The 25307-nt window shown below is 39.7% G+C and overlaps 1 protein-coding gene across 2 annotated transcripts in view; it reads left to right on the forward strand.

The window, feature by feature from the left end:
- The window catches only part of BRWD3 (bromodomain and WD repeat domain containing 3), a 64839-nt gene that overhangs the window by 8059 nt on the left and 31473 nt on the right, over window positions 1–25307 (forward strand). For both annotated transcript variants that reach the window (XM_075513527.1, XM_075513528.1), the window contains exons 5-13: window positions 1703–1853; window positions 4316–4414; window positions 12181–12341; window positions 14178–14399; window positions 16051–16151; window positions 17528–17598; window positions 18756–18856; window positions 20660–20700; window positions 24903–25007. In XM_075513527.1, coding sequence (XP_075369642.1) covers window positions 1703–1853; window positions 4316–4414; window positions 12181–12341; window positions 14178–14399; window positions 16051–16151; window positions 17528–17598; window positions 18756–18856; window positions 20660–20700; window positions 24903–25007 — 1052 coding nt within the window. The remainder of the gene's footprint in view (window positions 1–1702; window positions 1854–4315; window positions 4415–12180; window positions 12342–14177; window positions 14400–16050; window positions 16152–17527; window positions 17599–18755; window positions 18857–20659; window positions 20701–24902; window positions 25008–25307) is intronic.

A 25307-nucleotide genomic window follows, 5' to 3' on the forward strand; every position in this document is an offset into this window, starting at 1 on the left:
TTTTTTTTTTTTTTTTTGGTTAAAATCTTATTTGTGGGATGGTGTTGATCCTGCTTGCGATGCAGGTGATTACATTATACGACACATGACTCACTGCGTTGAGTCCCGTAGCACCACTGCTGTTGCCCAATTGGAACGAGCGGTTTCCCAATGACATGTAGTAATAATCTGTTTGATGACATAGTTCAGTTAACAATGTTTTGGCAGCAGGTCTGAGTGAAGTACTTACCTCTTCCTCCTTCCTGATGCCTGCCGCTCCCTCCAATGTGCTGGGGCAGGACCTGGGCATATCCCTGGGGTCTGGGTAGGCAGGATAGCTGGGCCTATCTGATGATGCTCTGCTGTTTAAAGAAGTGGTCCTGTTCCTTGCTTTCCACCAGCTTTGACGCTTCTCTGAATCACAGTCAGCTTTGCTAAACCTGGCAGAAAACCTTTTCCTTCTTTTGTCAGCTGAGCGTTCCTGGCCAGGGGAGCTGAAACAGCTCCCTCGACAGTAGATGAACACTGGAGCTGATGCAGGGGGGAGCTTGGTCGTGGTTTTAGCCTGACTGGGGAATCATTCTGGCTCACTGCAGCTGCACAAAAACTTGTCCCACCCTGCCGGGAGGGAACTGCATGGGTGATGAGCCCTCACAGCCCTGTCCCCAGTATTGACCTGCGACTGGACACATTTGAAGTGGTCATGTAGAAGAGAGGGGTGTGCGCAGGCACATGCCTGCTGTTATTTCTTTACAATGAGCACTGTTCTGGCCCCTTCAGGTCAGCTGTAGTATTATTTGGCGTTAGTTTGTGGCTTGGTAAAACAAAAAACTGGTTTATGACGCTCTCTTTCTTCATAATATTGCAACAGATACAAAAGTTGTAAATAGTTCCGATACAACTATTTTTTCCATCTTCAGTCACAGGTACTTAAGAGCTGAGTGACCTCTTACTGTTGATCTTTAAAAAGGAGATGGATGTCGCTGTATGTCCTGTGTTGAAGGAGCTAAATAAGCTCTGATGTTGGGTTTGTGCTGCCAGCTAGTAAATATAGTAGAAGTCAGGCAAGTGCAGGGCATTCTGGATAATGAGGCACAATTTATTTGCTGTTTGAACAGACTGTCGGAAAAACTATTGTCTCCGTAGAAAACAGTCACTGTCTAAAGGGGAAAAAGAAGAATGTTTTCTCGAGATGACAAATTAGGAGCGGAGCCTACACATGTCGGTCTTAAAGATACTTATTCCCAGAAGCTAAAAACTGGAGACTGGGTATTGCTTTTAGGATAATATTTAGGGTTTTTAGGCTTTAGCACATTCTTACAGTAATGTAAGTGTCTGGCAAGGGTGTTTCAGCTAAGTGAGGAATACTGTATGTGAAAAGAATGAACTGAAGGATAAAACAGGCTTAAAAAAAAGCCCCCAGGCAATACTTTGTTTGATCAGAGTACTGCACTGGGCACTCTGAGTTTCAGGGAGTTTTTGTTTGTTATTAAGGGGTATCCTAAATTACAATTGTAGCTACTACCACCTGGAATTTCTGGTCTGACTTTTTCAACACGCCATGTCACTTTAAAAGACATCTTTGGTATAATTAATTTTGAGGGGTTTTCAGGGATTTTAGACTTGATTTCAGTAACTTTAACACTTGAATATGAACCAAACAAATATCAGTAGAAGCAAGAATAAAACAATTTTCAAACGTCTGCATTATTTATATGTTTAGGTGGCTGTCAATGCACACATCCCTCCGGATTATCTTCTTAGGATCTGTGAGAGGCTTGGACCCCTTTTAGACAAGGAAATCCCACAGAGCGTCCTAGGTGTGCAGACTTTGCTAGGTGTCGGGCGCCAGTCTCTATTAAGGGCAGCAAAAGGTAAGATTCTCAACTTATGTGTGATTGAATTTTATTTTAATGATGAAAACACCTTTTGTTTTGATTTATATTGTGGTATCTGTGTGTGTTTGCATGAACCCTGGTTTGTCTCCTATGCTTGTCAGCTCCTGCTTTCTTGTTGCAGTCTTGCCAAAGTATTGCTGGCCCTGTTACTTATATCTTTCTTTGGTTGAAAATGCCATCTTAAGGTGCTGTTGCTTACAGTTGCCTGATCTTGTTACTTGCTTCCCCTACCTTCCCTTCTCAGCGTGTTGGACTGGTGTTTGTGTAAACGTTGCAATGAACTGGATTAGAGATTTGATCCATCTGAAAAATAGCCATTTTCTTTCATATACATATATACATGCCTGTGTGTTAAATAACTCAGCGGTCTATGTATTTTGCTGGGCTATTTTTCAGGCTGATTTGTTCCATTTGTTCCATTATTGGATTCCCTGGCCATGCAGGTAGATGTGTCAGCTTGAGGGCAGGGTGGCATTTGGGGCAGCATTGAGAGGGTGGGAGAAGGTGAGACTGATTCTTCAGTGATAATTCCTGCTTGTCCTTGCTTAAAGTTAGTTTGAACGAAAGCCCCATTCCTTCATGAATAGAGCACCAGTCCTATTCCTTTTGAAAAACTGCTCTGCTTGAGATAATGATTCTGAGAGCACAGTTTTGTGTTATAACTAAACAGATCTGAGCCATCTGCTATTGAAAAGAGTGGTTCCTCCCTTCCCTCCTCTCTCCATGCCCCTGCCACTTCTTCCCTGTAGGAGCCAGAACTTATTTGATCCTGTGATGTGCTGATTCAGAGAGCTAAAATGTTGCAAAATTTGTTATTGCTGTTGTAGTGAATTAAATTAGCGCACGGAAGGATCAGAGCGCTGGCAGTGACACAGGCAGCAGGAGCATCATTCTGGGGGAGGAGGGATGGGAGAGCAGGACCTTCCTGTTTCAGTGGCAGTTGAGCACTTAATTTACCGCATCCCGTGAAGTCACACTGTGATGCTAACAAGGACGGTAGCATTCTGCTGATCCACTGGATATCACCTGGAGGGATGTGCTGTTTGCAAACGTGCTTCCTTACTCAAAGTCTTGGGACTGAGTCTTGTTTTGCTTATGCTTTGTTATAACTGGGTGGAGAATTTCAGGTTTGCAGGGAGGCTTGCAGAGAAACATTTCTTTGTTTCACATTCAGTTTGCATCTTAGAAGAAAACAGCAACAAAAATGTAAAAAGAAAATAAATATGTTTGTGCAGGGAAACAGAAATTTCTTAGGTGAATTAGGGGGCAGAGGCTAGATGGAATCACTGAACGATGTAGTGCTTCCTAAGCCATGTGATAAATTTATTGCAAAGAGATTTTTACTAGATTTATGGTGGGTTTTTTTCCCCTTCAGAAAAAGGTGCTGTGACATTGTGCCATTTGGTGTGTAAACCACACTCACTAATATGAAACAGCGTACCTTTTTCAAAATTGACATACATGGATTTCTGCTCCCCCTAGTTGTGCATCCTATGAAGTTTCCATTTACCGTTAGTATTTATAGCTATTTTGATCTATTTTATAAAGTATGAGTGCTGGTTTTAATGTGTATCATTGTAATAATCTGTGGTACAGTTTGGGTTTTAATCAGAAGGTACTCTCGGGAGTCTCTTTGAGTCACGTAAGCTTGTGCACTTCATGTTCAGAGATCTAAATGGTGATACACAGACCCACCAATCTGTGGCACTATCCTTCTGTTTCAGTCCTTATACACCGTGGAAGCTCATTTCTCTCCTTCCAGATGGCCAGAAATGGAAAAAGTCCAGGTCTAATTTCTGAGGCGCACTAAACAGTCTCAGAAAAATCACTATTGTTCTAGAGAAGGCTCTCTGAGGCCAGTTGGCAGCAGATAGCTGGAGACTCTTTAAAGAAAAGTCTTCATTTTAAAAACAATGTTTTTTCGGGGGTGGGGTACAGAGGAGAATCTGAAAGGAGGGCATATTGCCACCAATTGCAGGAAAACAGATTTATTGAAAAAAAAAATCTCACTTCTCCCACTTTCAGGGAGCAAATGTGTGCGTGTATGTGTGTTCTCAAATGTACAGTTCTTAAGAAGAGGTCCTGTATGTGCTGGGATTGCAAAGGGACTACAAACATACCAAAGATCAGTCCTTCCTCAATACAAAGTGCACCCACTTTTTTCATTCTCTTATTCTTTCCATCAATTTAGACTCCCTACTCACCAAAGTGAAGCAAAAATAAGCTGAAACCATTTACAGTCATCTTGCTTAGGAACTAGAAATCAGAGTAGCAATCTTCTTTAAGTGTTTGATCTCTGACAAACCATTGAAAAAGACACATCTTATTTTGGGATGCTGGGAGTGGTGCTTGATGTTCTTGATTCTAAGAAGAATAGGTCAGTTGGATCCAGTTTGGATGATTGTTTTACTAACCTGCTGTTAATCTTGCCGGTACAGACTTCAGACATACGCTATGGAAAGGATCTGCATTTGCAGCTCTTCACAGAGGCCGGCCTCCCGAACTACCTGTAAATTACGGGAAACCACCAAACGTGGGTGAGTTTTGAAACATACATAAGGTGTTTTTTTTTTCTCTGTATTTTTATTAATCTTCCAGCTGAAAGTTGCTCCTACTGACTGAAACACTACTATGGGTTTGCATTAATGGCTTTTTTGACATTTCACCATGAATTAGTGTAAAACAGGATTCTTACTGACAATAGAATAACCCTTTTTGCATTATTCAGGCTTGAATCTTCCATAGTGTATGTACACATGTTAAAACATTGTGGCCATGTTGAAAAGCTTTGCACATCAACTTCCTGTTTGGAGGGCAATGTGCTTGAGTATTTTTTTTATGATACACCTACATAATATGTACATATGCTTATAAGATTGAATAGGCATGGTCACAGGAGCATGCAGACAATCTTTTCATTCAGGAATCTTAGCCAAAACAAAGTGCCTGGCTCCCAGGGAACTTTTTTGATTCAAGAATTCATTTTAGTTCGATTATGACAGAAAACAGACTGCTTGCGACATCCCTCTCCAAAAAGGAAATAATCACCAAACCAACATTTGTATTACTTCAGTTTCAGTTGTCCACACTGTTAGGCAAAGGACTTGTATAAAACACAGATATATGTAAGCATTCAGCTTACATATCATCAAAGAACTGCTCTGATTTGCTTAAACTGAAGAGTATTTTCCTTGTATGATCTGAACTTTCATTAACTATTTTTATAGAAAACAGATTTGATTCTTGCAGGCATAAATGTAAGTCGTGTCGGTCATGATTTGTTTCTTATTAGGGAGTGTTATCTGTATTTACCGTGTAAGCGTTTGTGCAAATGTACAGACTTTTCCTGGTTTGTTAGGGAATCCATTCACGTCTGTTTCTCCCATCCCTTTGGAGAGGTAGGATGATGATGGCAGTCTTCTGTTTCTACCGTGTCAGTTCCTCTATTTGTGCTTCTGCACTTTCTCTCTCATTACTAAAAATTAATCTTTGTCAGACACAAAAGTGACAAAGCCTGGGCTGTTTGTGGTTGAAATCGGTAGCGCACTTTGCATAAGGTTGTGGCAGCAGTGTGACAGAATAGCAAAGTTAATTACGGGTCTTCTGTATGAAAAAGAAATGGATATTTGTCTGGAACCAGGGCAAATAGGGATACTATCACATTAGTACTTTTCCTGCTTTTGGCAGATAATTTATGAATCATACTGTGGACATTAAAAAAGAAAACTATTTCCATATATTAGTATGGTTACTTCTGTGTCTATGTATTTATTCTTTTAGGCTAGTTCTGCAGTTACTTCATTATTAGCAGTTGGGCTGATGGATTGCTAATAGGCTAGATTATAGATTTATTGCACGCACGCAACTTCTATAGTTGTATTTCTATGAGGGCTCCTGGATCAATTCTTTCATAAGAGGAGCATCAGACTGTGTGTTTTTTTGAATATGCGGTATTATTAATGAACTATACTAGCAGATTGGACTTCAGCATGTGTCATGCCATCGTGACAAAGGTCCGTGCTGCTTGCTTGGTGACTATTTAGTGACTTAGAGAACAGAATGATTTGTTGGCTTTGGTGTTTTCCAATGAATTGTTTTTTAAGAATTGCAAAGGTGTTAAATGGAAAAGGGTCTTTTATAACGAGGAATTAATTTTTATAAGTATTGGTTCCTGGAAGAATACAGCCCTCCTTGGTGTAGATACACATTTTCCTCTCTTATCAGTAGTTCATGTATAAAGATTAAAATAAGAAGTTGACTATACTTAAGCTGTACAGGAGGCAGGAGTTTGGTTTTGGGATTCCCCATTCTTAATCCTGAAGTGGAAGTCACAAAATTCTTCTGTGTATATTTGTGCAAAACGGGTGCTTTTTCTGGTGAGTAGTGACAGCCACAGATGCTGCAGTGTGTGTGTCTTGTTTTAAAATACAAGATGAAGAAGTATGCCCAACCTCTTTAATATTTTGGTGTAATTGTGAATTCCCATCCTGTGCTGGCTTAGTCAGATTGAGTTTTCTGGAATTACTTGCTGAAGTAGTTGGGCTGAAGTAATAGACACCCATAATAATCTGTGTTCACAAGTGAGATGAAATGATTGTGTAATTGCCTGTGTAGACAGGTAAATAAGGTATAGAACTAGCAGCTAAAAGTAGTCTATTGTTTCCCTTCCAGTGATAAAGATTTAAGCTTGCTGCCATAAGTGTGTTTTTCTGCTTTGAGAATGGGATTGCTTGGCGTTGCCCTCCCAGCTGGAAGAGTCGGTAGCTGCAGTGGTTTACCTTAATGTCTGGATGGGGTTGGGATGGGACCTTGTGGTCTGTATTCCAAAATAAAAGGTCGTGCACAGTGGAACTAGAGCAAGAAATCAATGTTGCCTTTCCCCAGCATGTTTGTGTAGAGCTGGGAATCTTCTGGCTGGGGGAGTCTCCAAGAAAGTGCTGACCTGTGGAAGTCGTTCTCAGGAATGTGTTGTTTGTGTGTTGAGTCTTGGAGGTCTGTGGTGATCTGCTGGGGGAGGAGAGGAAGGGAAAATGCTGTAATAGCTTTCTGCTGCTGACAGGGTAACACAGTGAATACGGTGAGGATGGTCCTTTAGGCTGTTTCTTTGCAGGTTTTGGAGCAGCGGTACATTTAGGACTCCCTTTTTGCTCTTCCAGTCAGAAAATTGAAAGATTGGTCATACGGTACCTCAGCAATGGGATTTATTCACTGTCCTGGTTTCGGCTGGGATAGAGTTAATTTTCTTCCTACTAGCCGGTATAGTGCTGTGCTTTGGATTTTAGTATAAGAATAATATTGATAACACGCTGATGTTTTGGCTGTCGCTAAGCGGTGTTTACATTGGTCAAGGACTTCCCCCCCACCCCTTCAGCTCCCCATGCTCTGCCAGGTGCCCAAGAAATGGGAGGGGGCACAGCCAGGACAGTTGATCCAAACTGACCAAAGGGCTATTCCATACCATATGATGTCATGTCCAGTATATAAACTGGGGAGAGTTGGCCGGGGGGGTAGCGATCACTGCTCGGGGACTGGCTGGGCGTCAGTCGGTGGGTGGTGAGCGGTTGTATTATTTTTTTTTTTAATATATTTTTTCCCCTTTTTTTCCCTCCCTTGGGTTTTGTTCCTCTCTCTCTCTCTCGTTGGTTTTTTTTCCCCTCTCATTATAATTCATTATTATTACTATTATTTTGTTCCAATTATTAAACTGTTCTTATCTCAACCCACGAGTTTTCTTACTTTTGCTCTTTCGATTCTCTCCCCCATCCCACCGGGGGGCGGGGAAGTGAGCGAGCGGCTGCGTGGTGCTTGGCTGCCGGCTGGGGCTAAACCACGACATTCACATATGATAAACCTGCTTTTGAATAATACTCCAATTTTGTCAGAGACTTTTTTTTTTTTTGCAGGCAACACAAAGCAGATTAGAAAGAAGATTGTTTTCCCTCTTTAGTTGATTACTAGAGCTGTTTTATCCTAAGTATGAAAATCTTTACGTGGGTAACTGTTGTTAGTGAAAATAACACAAAATTTGGAACCAGAAAGTTCATAGTATAGTCTCAATGAACAAGCAGTTCAGCTGTATGGAAATTTACAGTCAAGGTGATCCAGCTACCTTAGGCCTGCCAAACAGCAGTGCTCTGATGAGGTCAGAAAATCGATGATGTTTCTCTGCTGTAAAGGAGTTCCATGAGGTCAGCCGCTATGAAAGCTGGAACACTTTGTTCTCTTGGTGCTTCTACTGGGTCTAGCTGTCTTTCTGGCCACGCATCCACTCTCTGAGAAGATATTTTGCATGTGTGAGCCAACTGTGTTTATTTCCCAGTGTTCTTATGAAATCCAGACTTGTGTTTCTTCTGCGCGCTGCGAGTGATACCCAATCTTCATGCTTGATCGGGCCCTACGATGAGGTCACAGCACACTCACCACATGTCCTGGCTATGTAAAATGTTATGTCCTCATTATGAAGTTATAGTGCTTATTTCAGAGGGTAAAATAGTATGATGTGAAATCATCACCCTTAATGCTAGAGAAACTATTTTTAAAACAAACGTTTATACCAGTATTCTGTTTCCTATTTTTGCTTGCAAAAAATGGAGCGAGGCAAGAGTTTATAGGGAGGGGAAGAATTCAAGCCTTTTGAAAACTGCTGCAGCTAGGTGACTTTGTCCACACTGAAATGTTTGAATTCCTTCTGAAGTTGTGACTTAACTTTGACATTTGTGATGTCTGATGATTGTTTTTTAAATTTTGTTTTCACCGATGGGTTGTTATGGCAGGGTTTTGGTTTTATCCTTCCTAGGTGAGCTTTCTTGCAAGGGTTTTTACATTTGTGCCGTTATCTCTAGCAGAATGGATTGCGATTTAAGAATTACTGTCGTACAGCGTATGTGACTCCCCTCTGCCCCTGCAACTGTGCTCGTCCTTGCACTAAGGACTGTAATTTCCCTGAAGGTGTGACCTTCGAGGACCAAGGACTGTGATAAACAAACAGAAAAATGCATGCATTTTACCACGTGTCGCCCTCGGTTACTACTGCAGGTTGGTAGTTCGGGGAGGCACTGGTGTGCGTCTGTAAGCCGGGGCTTTGCCCAGCGTGCCGGGAGCTGCTGTGCTGGTGCTGAGGCCGGAGCAGGTTGCTGCCAGCACAGGCTAACGGAGACAAAGCCCACCTCTGACGGCAGCATCGGTGGCATCTCTGCACCTAGGTAGCAGTCATTTCAGGAGCTGGAAGTGAAGAACTTCATCTGAGAAGAAGGTCTTTCCATTTGCGGACAAAACTAACTTAACTTTTCTTAACGAGAAGTCTAGATATGCTCACTTGTTATGTGAAATAACATCAATACAGTTTTGAAAGTTTTTTCCTGGCAGGAAATAGTAAGGGGGTAGACTTGGCAGCTGTTAATGCCCAGTATGGCATGAAGTACAGCATCTAATTAGATAGCTTGCTAAAAGTTTTTAGGGCTACTATGTTGCTAATTCTCTGTGTGGGAATCAGGATTTTTTTAATGCTTTTAGGCTTTATAAGGAGAATAACTTCATTGTACTGAAGAAAGCAAACTTCACGGGGCTTTTTGTCATCTGTGGGTAATTCCCCATTTAGATATTGTGTATTAATCTTCTACCAAAAAATATGAGAACTGGAATTGGGGATGTTTGTTTTGTTTCGTGAGAGGTTTTTTACTTTGCAGTTCCTTTGAAGGCAATGATAGTTCATAAAAGTGTGGGAAGACAAAGATCTCAGTCACAGCTTTGTGTGCGTGGCATGCTTTTCTGGTATACCCTAAGCATTTTTATAATGAGGATCAGATACATTGAATACTTGCTACTTTTTGTTCAAGGATGCTGTTGCTTTGATAAAGGTGGTGCTCCTTATGGCACAACAGTAGTTCTGTATTTCTCTGAAACTCATGATTGAAGCATTTCATAAGCAGTGCTTTTTATTTTTTAATTATCCATGGGAGATTGAGGAGTCTTGTCCCCGTTGTGCAAATAGGGAAATAGACACAGAAAAAAATGAAACTACTTTCACATCCTCTGAAGCTGAACTGAGTGCAAGCCTGGGAATCGACTGGAAAAGTTAGGTGCCGAGTGCCAAATGAAAGGTTGTGTGAGTTAGGTGCCTGACCCTTCGTTATACCTTGTAGTGTTTCCTTCGTGTGATTTACAACAAACAGCGGGGATAAACTTTCAGAAGGATTGCATGGGAACACTGTAGTACACAGGAAGTATTGTCATTATTGGGAATATTTTTGAAATGTGAGTATACCTTTTTGATTCACACAGTTCTATGTGTGGTTAAAAAAATATTCAAAAAAACCAATATCAAATATTTGATATTGTTTAAAGGCAGATACACTGTTATTATGTATTTAAATTATTTAAGCACTGAAGGGCACAGCAGAATTACCATATTGCTAAATGACTATATCTCTTTGTTGGCATAACAGTGTCCCCAGTGTGGGGGAAAGGGACTTGTAATATTTTTAAGAGCTTACCTTTTAAGCTGGCATACTTAAATAGTAAATAAAATAATGGGTAGGCAAACTTGACAGTACTTCTGTACAGCATTTATCACTACGGGATCTCTGTGGCCTCCTGTAAGAGGTGGGAAAAAGGGTTAAAGAGTTCATTTTTACTTTGCTAGGAGAGACAGTTTCCATTTAACAATTCCTGTATAGGATCAGGTATCAAACGAATAGTAGGTAAATAATAAATTAATTTGGTTTAGTGTGTTTTGCTTTTTTAGTACTGCTGAATATGTGTTTTTGCATGAAAAACAAATATTGACCGAAGATGAGGTCATGCTTGGGAGCCTGATGACTTTTGCAAACATTTACACCTTTTATGCAACTTTTTTTCTAGCATGTAGTGTTTCAGTTGCACTGAGTGATTAAAAATAGTCCAAATTTCAGAGCATAAAACTGAGAAACAAAAATACTTTCTGTAAATCTGGAAACAATTGATTTTCCGTGCCCATTTATCTCTCTGCTTGTGTATAAATACTTCAATCTTATAAATGTACAGAAGCGTGTTACGGGTTAGTAGCCCTTTGAAATAATGCTTCTTGACTTTGTAGATTTTTTTTCACATATTCCATAATCTTTTTTTGTGTAGATAGGCAATGAGATGATGATACAATTAAGAAAATAGGTCAAGTGGTTCACCGTACTTTTAAACTAAAGGATTGAAAGGCACTAAAGAGCTCCATGCCACTCCTGTGAGGCCCTGCCTACTTCAGCGTGCAGTAGACAAGATAAGGGGTTTCTTCAGGGAGCCTGCTATCGCAAGGACTCAGCAAAACCCACCAATACAGCAATGTCAGATCTTTAAGTGCCATTGAAAAAAGTCTCAAAACTTCAAAATCAAAAGTTCAAGTGGTATACATTAGGATAGGGGAAATTAAATACCCCAAATGATCTCAAATTATGCATCAAATCAAAGATTAGAATTAGGATCTTTCTGTATTCTACGGCCATAGCGATCTTCATTTGGTGGTGTGTCCTGGCAAAGGCACGTACGTGCCTGTTTTCTCCTTTTCTTGTCTAGTGGAAAGATTCGTTGTTATCGTCAGTGAAAGCACTAACAGTGCTTTTTTACATGATGTTTTTGTGCATTTAGATTTCAGGCTGTTCTTGTAAGGACTGCTAGGTTTAGCAATATAAAATAATTTGTTGTCCTTGCAGTTTTTTCTTGTGCCTACCATTCTTTTGACTGGGGCTTTTTCCATCAGTGCCACATATTTCTTATTCTTCAATTACATTGCCATAGAAATGCAGTGCTGCTGCTGCTGCCTATAATGAGAGAGGTTTTGAGGAACATGTGGAAGACCATTGACCCTCACATATGATCTGGAACCCATTCCGAAGAAAAATTTTTATCACAAAAAAGCACTTAAACTATTATTACACTCTAAAATAAATTAGTTGTAATTGCTGTAAGGAAAATTATATGTTACTAATATCAAGTTTTCCAAATCCATATAGAATAAATGTATCTGTTGCCTGTTCATGAACTGAACATTGGAATAACTTCTAGTTGTAGTGGGAACTTTTTATTTTGCTTTAATTTTTGTTAAGAAAGCAGGTGCAGTGTGTGGTGTGGTAGGTATTGAAAGGCTTCATCCAGAGCGGGCTTTCTTTTTACAAGACTGTACAGAATGTTCTGACAAGGTGGAAGAGATTCAGATTTATGGATTATAATAATAAAGTTGTTACCAAACATTATATTTGATTTAATATTTATTTACTTTCAGTTGTGAACAAAATCCATGTCTTGGTTTTCTCTTTGTTTTGTTTTTCTCTCCCAGTAAATATAATTTCTGCCAGGCAATTAACTGGATGCGGACGTTTCAGCCACTTATTCCCAACATCCACCTACCAACACATGAAGATGCATAAGAGGATTTTGGGACATTTATCATCTGTTTATTGTATAGCCTTTGATCGCAGTGGGAGAAGAATTTTTACAGTAAGTTTAAAAATTGTACTTTTCTCGGAAGATTGCTTTGCTTGGCTTGATTTCTTTCTTTCTTGAGTCCCTCAACAGCCTCTTAGTTACTGACTGAGATGCAGATCCGGCTTCCAGAAAAAGAAAGGAAGAAAAATCTTGAAATGTATGGAAAACCCATCTCTTTCTATGCTAATTTTCACTTTTCACTTGACTTGGTATTTTAAAATTGCTCACGGCTCCGGTAGACTGAAACTTAGTCAGCTATTTGTTTCCCCATGTAGAACCTTAAATCAGGGTTGTTCCGGTCCAGAGCTTGCAACTCTCACTTGAAACACGTGCTCATTTTTCTTTATTTATCATCTTTCTTACTGAATGGCACCTGCAGTGTTCTGGGATTTGGAACTCATTTGCATGCTGCTTGCTGCGTTGAATCTTAGCACTTTTTTTAAAACTACATTTTACCTTTTGATAACCTTGGAAATGCTGGCAATCCTTCCTTACATTTCGGTAAAACCTGATGATAAATAGAAGACCTCATTACTTCATCTGCAATTTACTTGTCTACTAAATTTTCTTTCTAGAATTTGTAGTATGTCAGTAAATATATGAATATTATTTTAAGTTTTTCTCCAGAATATATTAACATACATTTCTGTGATGCTGCCCTTGCTTTTTGTTGTGCATATTTAAAAATTAACAGGTTTTTCAAATTAATAATGCATCTTTTAACAGTTAATGTTAATCCCTGTCTTGTCTTGTCTTGTCTTTGCCCTTGTCTCTTCTCAATAAGTGTTTAGAAACAGATTACCTGGCAGGCCAGTTGTTATCTTTGTGATCTTGCTAGCTTCTCCACCCATTATGAATTGGTCAGATAGGGATGTTGTGATGATAATTACACTGGGTCATATGAGGCCCTTTCCATTTTTGTTTACACGATAAAGAAATCTTTCTCATCTGCAGTTATATGAAGAATCGAAAGCGATTTGTGCTCAAATTTACCTGCAGTTAATAAAATGTAATTTAAAGTCAGATAACGTTGATATTGCAGTTAGTTTTATTGTGTTATGTTTCTGAATATACAGTGGCAATCCTAGCCACTGGTAGTAGTATTCTCTGTAGTATCTGAATAGTGGAAAGGTCTGTGAACTGTCTAAAAATTCTTGGCGATACTGGGATTGAGTATGAAATTACGTAGCTGCTACGATAGGTAAAAGTATTTTACAGTGATCTGCGTTGGATATGCTTTTGAATTGCGTCCTGTCGTGAACTGAAATCTCACTGACATAGTATTTCGGTTGCATGCGATGTTGCACGGTTTCTCTCTTCGAGTGGTCCAACTTTATTCTGTTCACAAAAATTGAACCTCATGGTACAGCTGCCTTACAGCTCTGGGAGCACGGCAGCAGCTCTGAGATCCCTCAGATGCTTAAGTGCTCTCTTTCCTTAGAGCTTAAGTCATATAATCACTTTGATTTTATTACTGGCTTGATCTGGCTCACGAAGATAAATATGTCTTTTGGTAGTATGTAATGAAACATTTTATCTTCTTAAATTTACCTTAATTGTTACTGAACTGTACTGAGAGGAGTTGTATTAGCAGTGGTAATCATATCTTAGTATGAAACATAGGACATTGGCTTCTGTTTTATAAATATCTAAACCCCTGACCCCACAAGATGATTCCCAAACTCAGATAGTTGTGCCTCTGTGGAATCCCACCAAAGTTGCTCTTCTGGCAGACCCATTGCGCGATGGTGTTTTAGACACTTGTTCATCTGCGGTGTACCTGTGTATTATGTACACATACCAACATATTATTTTATATAATCTTTGGAAATTTTTGTGTGGCATTAGGGGTCAGATGATTGTTTGGTCAAAATCTGGGCTACAGATGATGGGCGCCTGCTCTCAACATTGCGAGGACACTCGGCTGAAATTTCTGACATGGCTGTTAACTACGAGAACACGCTGCTTGCTGCAGGCAGTTGTGATAAAGTAGTCCGAGTATGGTGTCTTCGAACCTGTGCCCCAGTCGCAGTGCTGCAGGGCCATTCAGCTTCCATTACTTCCATACAGGTAAGGAATGACCTTTTTTCCTAAACCCTTGGATTAAAATGGTAATAAGAGATGTGGATTAGCAATCAGGGATAAAACTTATCTTTTCATCTCTGTTTGGCAGTGTAGATTTGCCCCAACTCGAGGGTGTTGTTTCCTGGCAGACTCACTCCTGCCCAGTGGCCAATACTGCCTGAGGGGATGATCCTGCTTCTTCCACCTGCCTTTAACTATGTGGTCCCATTGCTTCTTCCTGAGATCTAGCAAAAAAGATCATGGTCACCGAGAGCATCGAATCAACTAGCTGAGCCAGGGAGACATGGCCGGCGTCTCTGGTGGTAGTCCTTGCACAGCAACTGGCCCAACAGTCGTTTGTTCATAGAGAACGTTTATTTTTCAGAGGAATACTGTCAGCTAAAAATCCTTGTTCCGCACTTCTTATTTGCTCGTGATCTTAGCCTCTACTGTAAGGAGCAGTTCTGGATATTGTAGCATACGTAGACGCTGCAGCAGCCACAGTACAACGCAGATCAAGGTTTGCAGAGAATCTGCGCTTGTGCCCGAGCAGTTTCATTTGGTGACAAGTGCCCGGTGAGCAATAGCAGAGCAGGAAAAAAATTACTAAACTGCCAGCACTCAGTTCTCTAGTGGTGGCACAGTCAATAATGGCTAGTAATTTGCAGTTTATTTGCTTTAAAAAAAACCACGACAGCCAGGCAGAAACCTCCAACAAAACAAAATTCCAGGATAAAAAAGACAATCCCTGCAATTTGGCAGGTTGTGCGCATAGAGGGGAGAACGAGTGGGGATGTTTGGCTCGGAATCCCTCTCTTCTGGAGCCTTGCTGCCTTTGATTCATCACAGTCTTCTCCATCATGCCAGTAGTCCCTGGGAGTCTCATTTCTCCCCCTCTTGCCTACGCTTCTGATTTTGTCTGATTTCAGCTATGTTGCAAGTTACTTACTTTAAGGTGATTGTTTTGGAAACATATTTTACAACCTGGTTTTGTGTTTTGTATGGTATTTGTTGATATACATACATATATATATATATATATACATTCCTCACAAGCTGTTTGTAAAACTGTGGTAGTTTAGAAAATAATGTCATGGCTTTTTGAGGAAACAGTGTTTGATTCCTTTATCAAATTACCAGGTAGCCAGAGGGTTAAAGGTATTGCTGCAGTTATGAAATTAAAGTGAGAGACTTCAGAATGAAAAGCTTTCCTGCTCCTTAGAGAGGCAGAGGAGAGGTTCAGGAAGAGGGAGGGAGTGGGGGTCCTGCTGTGCTGCTGTTCTTGGTTGGGCTTGGATGCAGGAATCATTTTTGTCTTTGTTCTGTGTGTTTGATCCAGTTCTATCCTAGAACAAAGTATTTCTTCATCTTGTTGCCCCATTAAAAGGGTCTAGGCTTGTTTCATTTCTCCAATTTACTAACTTTTGTGTGGTAGAAACAAAGACTTGCTAGTCAAAATGTAGGGATTTTCCATTCCTCAGCTTTATTTTTTTGGAAGTTCAGATTCTATGCTTATCCCTGATACTGCTCTCTGTACTTCCAGGGAGAAAGCTAATATGTTCATGAAAAAGATTCTTGTCAACATCCGTTTACAAGTTTCCAGCATGTAAAGGGAGAAAGACATTAGCTGGTTTAACTGTTACAACTTTATTTTTAGTTCTCTCCAGCAAGGAAAGGAACAACACGATACCTCACTTCTACTGGTGCTGACGGAACAATCTGTTTCTGGGAGTGGCACGCTAACACCATGAAATTTAAGTAAGCCTGTTCAGATAATTATAATTACCTTCAATAAAGGACAAATTTATTTTGAGTTTTAGCGTGGAGAGGAATGCTGGGATAATTAAATAAGGGCGTGTTCCTTCTCAATGAACAAGTTTCTTGGGATAGGTTCTTCTGTAGACACGCTGTGCGTGAGTGTCATACCAGTGTGTGGGGCAGGGAGCGCTTTCCTGTGTGTGTTGGGGAGTCTATGGCATTACAACCCGGGGGGAGGCAGAGATCAGGGCTGTTAGCTCTGAATATGAGCCAGCAGTGTGCCCAGGTGGCCAAGAAGGCCAATGGCATCCTGGCTTGTATCAGAAATAGCGTGGCCAGCAGGACTAGGGCAGTGATCGTGCCCCTGGACTGGGCACTGGTGAGGCCGCACCTCGAATGCTGTGTTCAGTGTTGGGCCCCTCACTCCAAGAGAGACATTGAGGGGCTGGAGCGTGTCCAGAGAAGGGCAACGGAGCTGGGGAAGGGTCTGGAGCACAAGGCTGATGGGGAGCGGCTGAGGGACCTGGGGTTGTTCAGCCTGGAGAAAAGGAGGCTGAGGGGAGACCTCATCGCTCTCTACAACTGCCTGAAAGGAGGGTGTAGAGAGGTGGGGTCGGTCTCTTCTCCCAGGTAACAAGTGATGGGACGAGAGGAAATGGCCTCAAGTTGCGCCAGGGGAGGTTTAGACTGGATATTGGGAAATTTTACTTCACTGGAAGGGTTATCAAGCATTGGAACAGGCTGCCCAGGGAAGTGGTGGAGTCCCCATCCCTGGAGGTATTTAAAGGACGTTTGGATGAGGTGCTTAGGGACATGGCGTAGTGGTGGTCGGGGTAGTGTTAGGTTTATGGTTGGACTCGATGATCTTAAAGGTCTTTTCCAACCTATACGATTCTGTGATTCTGTGATTATTTCTGGGGTTTGTGCTTTGCATGCCAGCGTTGTGGAAGAACTTCCAGCTTTTATGTTTAGGACTAAATCCTTCTCCAAAATGTACAGGCAGAAGAATTTCTTTGCTTTTAATCAGAAGAACACACATATGTAGATGGTATCAAACCCATACTTGATGGGGAGTAAATGTTATTAGACTAATGGTTTGCCAAGTTCTGTTTTAAATAGATTTGAATTGGTGAGTGTCATGATAAATGAGTTAAATAGTCTTTTCAATTTAGAAAATGATGATTTTCTTACTAAACTAAGGAAGAAAATTACTAAAACGAAAAATAAGTTCTAGCAAACTTAAGTGAGAATTCTGAAATAAAGAGATTTAGGATGAGCATATTGACCTTAACCTGCTGAACTGCAGTGCACTATTCTTGTTGAATGGCATTGGAATAAAGTAATGAAAAGTAAAAATGTTCTGTTGTTGCATGTAGGGATCGCCCTGTAAAATTTGCAGAGAGGTCCAGGCCTGGTGTTCAGATATCTTGTTCGTCTTTCAGTTCCGGTACGTATGCATTGTAAGGTAGCTGAAGGTATTTTATGAACTATAATTCCTTTGGTGACAAGACTGTTACTTATTTTTAAATACAAACGGTATTAAACCCTTTTTCAGTTAATTACAGCACTGTCAAATTGTGATTGTTTGACATTTTCCATGCTAAGCGCCTGCCTCAAGCTACTTTTTCTCTTTTTTTTTCCTATAATTTAAGCTAAAAATCTTGACCACTTCCAAGGAAGACTATGCTTTCAGTCTGTTGTTTTGCACATTAGAGCTTTTTCTTTGTAACATCCTTTTAAGGTTTTATCTTGTAAAGTTTTTGAGTGAAAAGTTCTTGAAATCTGGCAGACAGGTGGCCTCTGTTCAGAGGTTACACTTTTGCTAATCTTCCAAATTTGGCTAAGTTCTAGGAGGATCAGTTCAATGTGTTTGAAAATATCAGCTTAACTGACATCCTTGTTGCAGCTTTGAATTCCCAAAATTGTGATTTTTTACAAGCAAAATTATGTCATTTCTCATTAATTTTTGCTATCTGAAGTTGAGAGCTATTCTAGAGCCATGTGAGCCTTGCCCACGTTCCTTTTTTAAAATGAGAAATCCTGAAATTACTAAAACCATTTCAATGCAGTAAACTACACCATAGTGCCCTTTTTGTGCAATATTGTAAATAGAACAAACATTACAAGAAAATAGCTTAATCACTGACTCCCGATTCAGCGATAATTTCTCTCATGTGCTTCAAATAGATACTGAAGATGTGCTTAAATATTTTCTTTGATATTTACCAGTGAGAATATGAAACTACTCCCCATGTAATTTTATGCGTAGGCTGATGGAGAGTGCTGTGGTAATTTCTGAGGGAAAGCGGAATAGTTTGTTGGATGAATGTTGTAACTTGCAGTATTCTCTTCCTTTGGTCAGAAAGGTTTGCAGCTGGAAAATATTGTAGAGCTCATAGTTATGCTAAAGCTGATATAATCTGAGAAAATACGGATCAAAGCAGAAGTTGTCAGAGTTAACTGCTTTGTTCAGGATGTATGTTTTGATTACACTGAAATTTTCTGTTTAAAACTGTAGTTTGCTGCTTTGACAATAAAGCGGTAATTAAAATTAGTTGTTCCTTGGATGGCTTTTCTTCTCACAGAAAACACTGTCTTTCTTAGGTGGCATGTTCATTGCAACAGGTAGTACTGACCACGTGATAAGAATTTATTATTTGGGCTCGGAATCTCCGGAGAAAATGGCTGAGTTAGAATCTCATACGGTAAGAGACGAGTTGGAAAGCAAATCTTTTTTTTCCTCGCTTTACCTTATTTCAGGAACTTTGATTTTGTACATCCTATTTGACTTGTTTTCTGTCTTTAGAGTTGAGTTGGCTTTCAACACTGTGCTATTTAAATGCCTGAAAATTTGTGGTATGTTTATTTTTAAATTCCTCTGAGGCAGGAGATGGGTGCAAAATGTGCTTTATGTATTTCATTCCCCCAGGAAACTGAGGGACTAGATGATTTTCCCATATTCTTGAAGGAAGTCTGTGCTGGAATGAGGAATTAAAGCACTTTTCATACATGATGTGATTTTTCCCATTAAATTTACTGTTGAGTATTTAACTTTAGTTGTGACCACAAATCCACATAGCAAGAAAAAACAAAGTAATTCTGGTTTTAGAGTGTGCAGTCAAACTTTGGATCATGATGGTAATTTCATTTAGAAAATAAAGCAAGCTTAAAAGCATCCTTTCTCAGGTAATGCAAAAGGGGTAAAGGCTCAGACTATTTCAAATACCTGTACGTAAATATCAATGTTAGTTTTCGAGTTTGAGTCTTGATAGCTTTTATTAAAACCGTTGAATGTCTCAGTTTTAAGAAACACTATAAAGAAGCGTCACTAAAACAATATCAAATCTTTCTTCATTTCTTAGTTATTACCGAGAGCAGGTGATGATTGCATTATTTATTATGTGCATGGTAAGCAATATATCAGAAAGGCAAGCTTATAGCCACACTGATAGGGCTGTCACTTGTGAGGAGTTTGGAGCATTTATCTTTGAACCTTAATAGCCCAGCTGCCCACCTTAACAATATTTTATGGATTAAGGCTGAGCTCTAAATTGATTCACTGAACTTCAGTGGGAGTCATGGGTCTCCCATTTAAGTCTCAGAGCTCCAAGCCAACAAATCTAACAAGTATTTTGCTCACAAAAGAAAAAATGCTTTCTGTATTCAGCGGTTCAGGTTTGGAATAAACTGTAGTTCCTTTAATTTTTGAAAGTCTGCTCTTCTTAATACCACGGACTGCTGTCGGCCCACCCCTGAAAAAAATCCCAAATTGGACACTTGGTTATCAGGAGCTAGAGACGTCAGTGGGAGTAAAGATAGCAAGAGCATGGAGCCAACACAAGTATTTAGCAAAATTAAAAAGGCAAAACCATGTCTAAAACATAATATTTGTTTCTCAACAATTTAAAAGTGGAAATAAAGCCAAGGTTTGCATTTTTGTGATGAACTATTTTGATGCGCTTTAATGTTAGGTCTAAAAATTGCAAACCTGCTGTGATCATTTATTTGGTTAAATCATTCTTTCTCCATGTTGTTGAGTGCTGTACATGCTAGGTCTTGTGAGCTCCTGGGGTTCCTTATCCCTGCTAACTCTGTGGAGTCTAAAAGTTTCCCAGGCAGAGCTTACGCCGGAGTGTGTATGGTCCTGTGGCACTGCACAGGAAGACTGCGCTCAGGCAAGAAGAGAGCTGCTGCAGCTTCTTCCTCCTGAATGTCTAAGTGCCAGGGAAACCGAGTCGGAAATCGTTTCTGTCTCTGAGCTACTTCTGGAGCAACGCGAAACCATCACCTCTCTGAAGTTTTCTGTTTCAGTGTTTAACACAGTATCTCTGGGGAAGTTTTAACTTCAAATATGACTTTTCTGCTCTTGAATTGGTAGGATAGTATGTTGTAGGAGATGTATGGGAAGATGCAATTTGCTAAATAGAAGCTCATCATTAAGATCTTTTTGGATGAGTGTTTCAGCTTACAAAGCACTTACTGCTATTTTCTTCTTCCCTCCCATTTAGGACAAAGTGGTTGCAGTCCAGTTCTGTAACAACGGTGACAGGTGAGTGGCTGTCCTGGGATTTTGACATGAGAAGTATGGTATTTAATTTTCCAAATAACGTTTCAGAGAAAATTTGGTGCAACAGGAAGACTGCACGTGGGCTCAGATTAATCTTCGACAAATTATTTGAAGTATGTTGCAAGATGTGTGTCATGTCCACGAGCTTGGACTACTTGTCCTCTGCTGTGGCAACAAAAATGTTCTATAACTATGTTTTTGCTTTGTATTTTTTTTTAAACCGCAAATTGGAAACCAAATTCTGTATCCTTTCTGTGTAAGAGTGTCTAACTTCACGGGTAGCCTCGTTAAGTACAGAAGGGATTAATTCTGGAGTAAGAGCACTATAATAAATGTAGTTATAAGCAAAAGTTAGAACTGTTACAGATACACAGATGGTCAGACAATTAAGTCTGCAAGGAGCTGTGGTCTGATCTTCATTAAAGGAGCCTCTCTTGCAAGGTGCTTTTAGCTGGTAAGATGGCAATAACATCTGAGTATATTCATTGTTTATAGTGGGATCAGGGATTTGGTTTCTCAATTACTTTTCTTTCTTATTTTTTCTTAACTAGAATATCAGGTTAAATGTGGGGGGGGAAAAAAGCTTGTTGGCTTTATCATTTCAGTCCTGTTAAGAGCCAGATGAAAAATAAGCGTATACGTATTTATTTATCTGTGTGGCTCTTGTTTGAGTTCGTGACTTTTGGGCATCCTTTTTTCTGGAGCTGCAGGAAGCGAAGGGGTAGCACGGTGACTGTACCACACGTCTGTTTGCCAGCCATAGCCAGTGCTGGTGGCCAAGTTAGAGGCAAAGGGGAGGCCAAGCTACCAATGACAGTAGCACTTCGGTAACTGTTGCATTCAAAGAAGCTATATTTCCCCTGTTTCTGTACTGGGGCACAGATGAGGAGGCCACTTTACTTCTTTATCAACTGCTCTTGCTCTGTCCTCTCTGTAGTAAGTACTATGGGAATGTGATGTCTGACTTCCAAAGAAGTATGCTCTTAGATTAGCATCTGAGCAATGCTGTCTGCACTGACCGAAAGGATGTACAAACTCCGTGCAGTCGTTCATGAAAAGAAGATAAAGATGAAAGGGGAAATAAGACTTGGTGTGTAGTCAGAAGTGAAATGGAAGGAAATCAAGGAAATAATGTCATCTAAATAATGAGTATCATGCATAATGAAAACAAGGAACTGCAGAACTACCTTTTATCTCTTTTTTTTTTTTTTTTCATTACTTCACTGTGCTCTTATTTATGATACACTTATGATAAGAGTATGAGAATCATGTTGAAGCTGATAGTGTTGTTGATAGATTATGTATATGTTTGGGTTTTTGTTAAAATTTACTTCTCTTGCATATGTTATCTGTATCATTTATACCAGCTGGGGACCAGAAAGCAGCCAATGATTAGCATAATTTGAAAACATTTTCCAAATAATATGACATTGCTGATATGTTGCTGAAACATAAGGCCATCCACCCTTTACTATCTGTCTCTTTTAATTCCTTGGTGAATGATTTCTTCTGCCAGTCCCTCTCTGGGCACATTGAATAAGCAAGTTGTCTCTTCTGGTGCTCAGAGTTCTGAAAAATATGGGAAGAGTGTTTGTTTTCATAAGCGCACTCACAATTCATAAGAGCTCAACTTCTGTGAGGTTCTAGAGTGATAAATATGATATGATGAATAACCAGGCCCTCATCCCTCATCTTGTATTTTTGTAACTCTGAAATTGCCAGAAAAAAACAACCCCCAAAAACCTGATTTATTTTCACGGGGGAATAAGCAAAGAACAGCTCTTCAATGGGATGTAAAGGTGCAGTTGATCTTCACATCCCAAATTTGGATCCAATCTACTTAGTGGATAAAATTCCTCTGCTTAATTTGTCTGCATCTGAGATTAAAACTTTCCTTTACACATGTTCTTCTCATTACAATTGTTTGGCTTTTCACAAGGATTTGGATGTTTTATGTAATACTTCAGTAGCGTCCTACCGTATTTTTGTGGTGTCTCCGTGCAACCCACTATCTTTAGTCTTCACGGAGTCACCGGTGTGTTTGGGTAGCTTAACATCACCAAGAGTGATCTTAACGTTTCCTGGAGTGAAGACTCTGAGTCTGTGTTCGTTTATGTGGCTAATGATGAGCTACAGTACTTACTTTGGCCAGTTGCTGGAACTGAGTATATGGGACAGTTATTCTACATGCACATCACACGCTCTCTGAACTCGCAGCCCTTGGTTGCTGCCACCTGTCCAGAACCTCTTACAGAGGCACAGCCTTAAGACCTTTGGGTCTTGATGATCATTTCATTGGTCTGCTTTATTATTCATAATAATTTACTTACCTCTGACGACATACCTGGCAAATATGTGAATTTCTAGGCAAATATATGAATTTCCAGTTAATTAGTTTAGATGATAACAGTAATCCTGTGGTCTTAAAATTTATGAAGCGAACCATTGCAACCTGCAGAGCTTTCAGTTTTTAGAACTGTGCGAAGTCAGGATGCTGTCTCTTATGTAAGAATGAAAGTCAGGATGCTCATGATAAAATGTATAAAGGTGCCTATAGGCATGCCTGGGTGTCAAACTTCTGCAGCACAGCTGTGTCGGAGAGTGGCATGACAAGCTTTGATTAGTGATCAACATCTTAACGTAAATGGTTTTATGCCAGCTTTTGCTTATATTTCTTATTTTGCTTGGCAGAAGGTTTACGGGCTGTGTGCAAGCAGGAGCCTTCCAAGCAAAACTGTAGCTTTGCCAGTGGAACTACACCTGTACTCTGAGATCTTTGTCATGTAAAATTATGTGGGAATGTATTGGTATAATTGTATTAACAGTTCCTTCCAAAGGATGTGAGTGCATGGGTCTCACTGGGGGTATTAGGTCACATAGTCGCTGAAAATTATATGCTATAGTGATGCTTTTAATGGAAAAGTGATAGCTTCCTTTTAATATAAAGAAGTTAAAATGAAAAGAGAAAAAACTTGTCGCAAGCGTTTTTAAACACTTTTTCGTCATGATGAAAAAATTCAGATGAGGGAAACAGAAAAGGTGAAAGAATCACTTAAAATAAAATTGCATAGGTTTGCCTTTTTACATGTAATTTTGTGTATAAATGGAATATACTTTTAAAGGTGTTGGCCATCCCGTGAAAATGTATTACCTGAGGAGCTTTTTTCAAATTTCTCAACAAAAATGGTTTCTGTGACATTAATAGCCAAAGCATTATGATGTAGTTAAATGCATTTGCTGGATGTTTGAATTTTTTAAACAAGGAGGAGTTTAAAAATGAAATACTCATGTTCAACTTCACAGGCAGGGCTACCTACTTGTGTTCAACTTGGTATTTCCCTTCTCTGTCTTCACCCTCTCCCTAAGTTAATGTATTATAATTTATGCTAGACTCCTGGCATGCAGTTTCTTTTTCTTTGCTGCCACTCTGAACTGCTCAAGGGATTTGCTGATGTCATTAAAAAGGGAATGTGCAGCTTGTATGAATTACGACATTGAAGTCATTCCAAGGCCATCTGCTAGCTGTAGCCAAATGTAATTAACATTGTGGGATATAAACTCTTTTGTACCGTACAATATCTGATATGAAAATTGTAACCTCACTGTCTTTTAATTACATTCTCTAGATCAGAGATGCACAAACAATATAAAGAATAAGTGTTGAAAAAAGATTAAATGCATTCTAGCTTCCGTGCTGGTGTGAATGGGTGTGCTTTTGGCTTGCCAGCATTTTGTAGCTGCCTGTTTCCTGTGGCAGTAGTTCATGGATATTTTATGAGTTGTTAAACACGCCTATGTGTGGGCATATAGAGAGTAAGACAAGTATATATACACAAGTATACACTTCCAAGTGTGTGTGTCTGTATATATATATATATATATATATACACACACACACACACACACTTGTGTGCATGTCCATGTTTGTTGGAGAATAACATAAAAGTAAGTGCTTGTAGCAACCTTTCCTAAGGTGAATGAGAGTCCTCTGCCAAGCTCCTAAATATTCTTGCCACAGGATTTAGCATGCCCACGCTGTTGCTGAGGATGGAAAACTCCACAGCGAAGCTACTGAATAGCAAGAAAATAAGATCCCAAGATGGGCATGGGGGTATTAGACCAAAAGCAGCAGTGACTTATGCTTATTCAGAATTTCTTGACTGTTTTTTCTTTTTGTTCCATAGCTTAAGATTTGTCAGTGGAAGCAGAGATGGAACAGCAAGAATATGGCACTATCAGCAGCAAGATTGGAAGAGTGTAGTCCTGGATATGGCTACTAAAATGACAGGGTAAAACAAACCGGAACAGAACACGCTTCATAGCAACACTTAAACGCAAAATAAAATCTTCCATCGTACTGAAAACTATTTATTTACTTCGATTTTGAGTTAATTTCAGTGCATGTTTTTTGTGTATTGAAAATGCCATGGCTCTATCTGTTAAGTTACACAGTTAATTAGCCCCCAAAAGACCATATTAAGACATTGGTAGTTCCTTACTCTAACGGTTGGGGAATATTCAGTATTTTGTATATGAAGTAAGAATGTCAAATAGAGTTCATCTCACAGAAAGAGGTTTTTAGTAGAACC

Source organism: Mycteria americana, chromosome 10 (assembly GCF_035582795.1).
Source record: "Mycteria americana isolate JAX WOST 10 ecotype Jacksonville Zoo and Gardens chromosome 10, USCA_MyAme_1.0, whole genome shotgun sequence".
Taxonomy (NCBI): Eukaryota; Metazoa; Chordata; class Aves; order Ciconiiformes; family Ciconiidae; genus Mycteria; species Mycteria americana.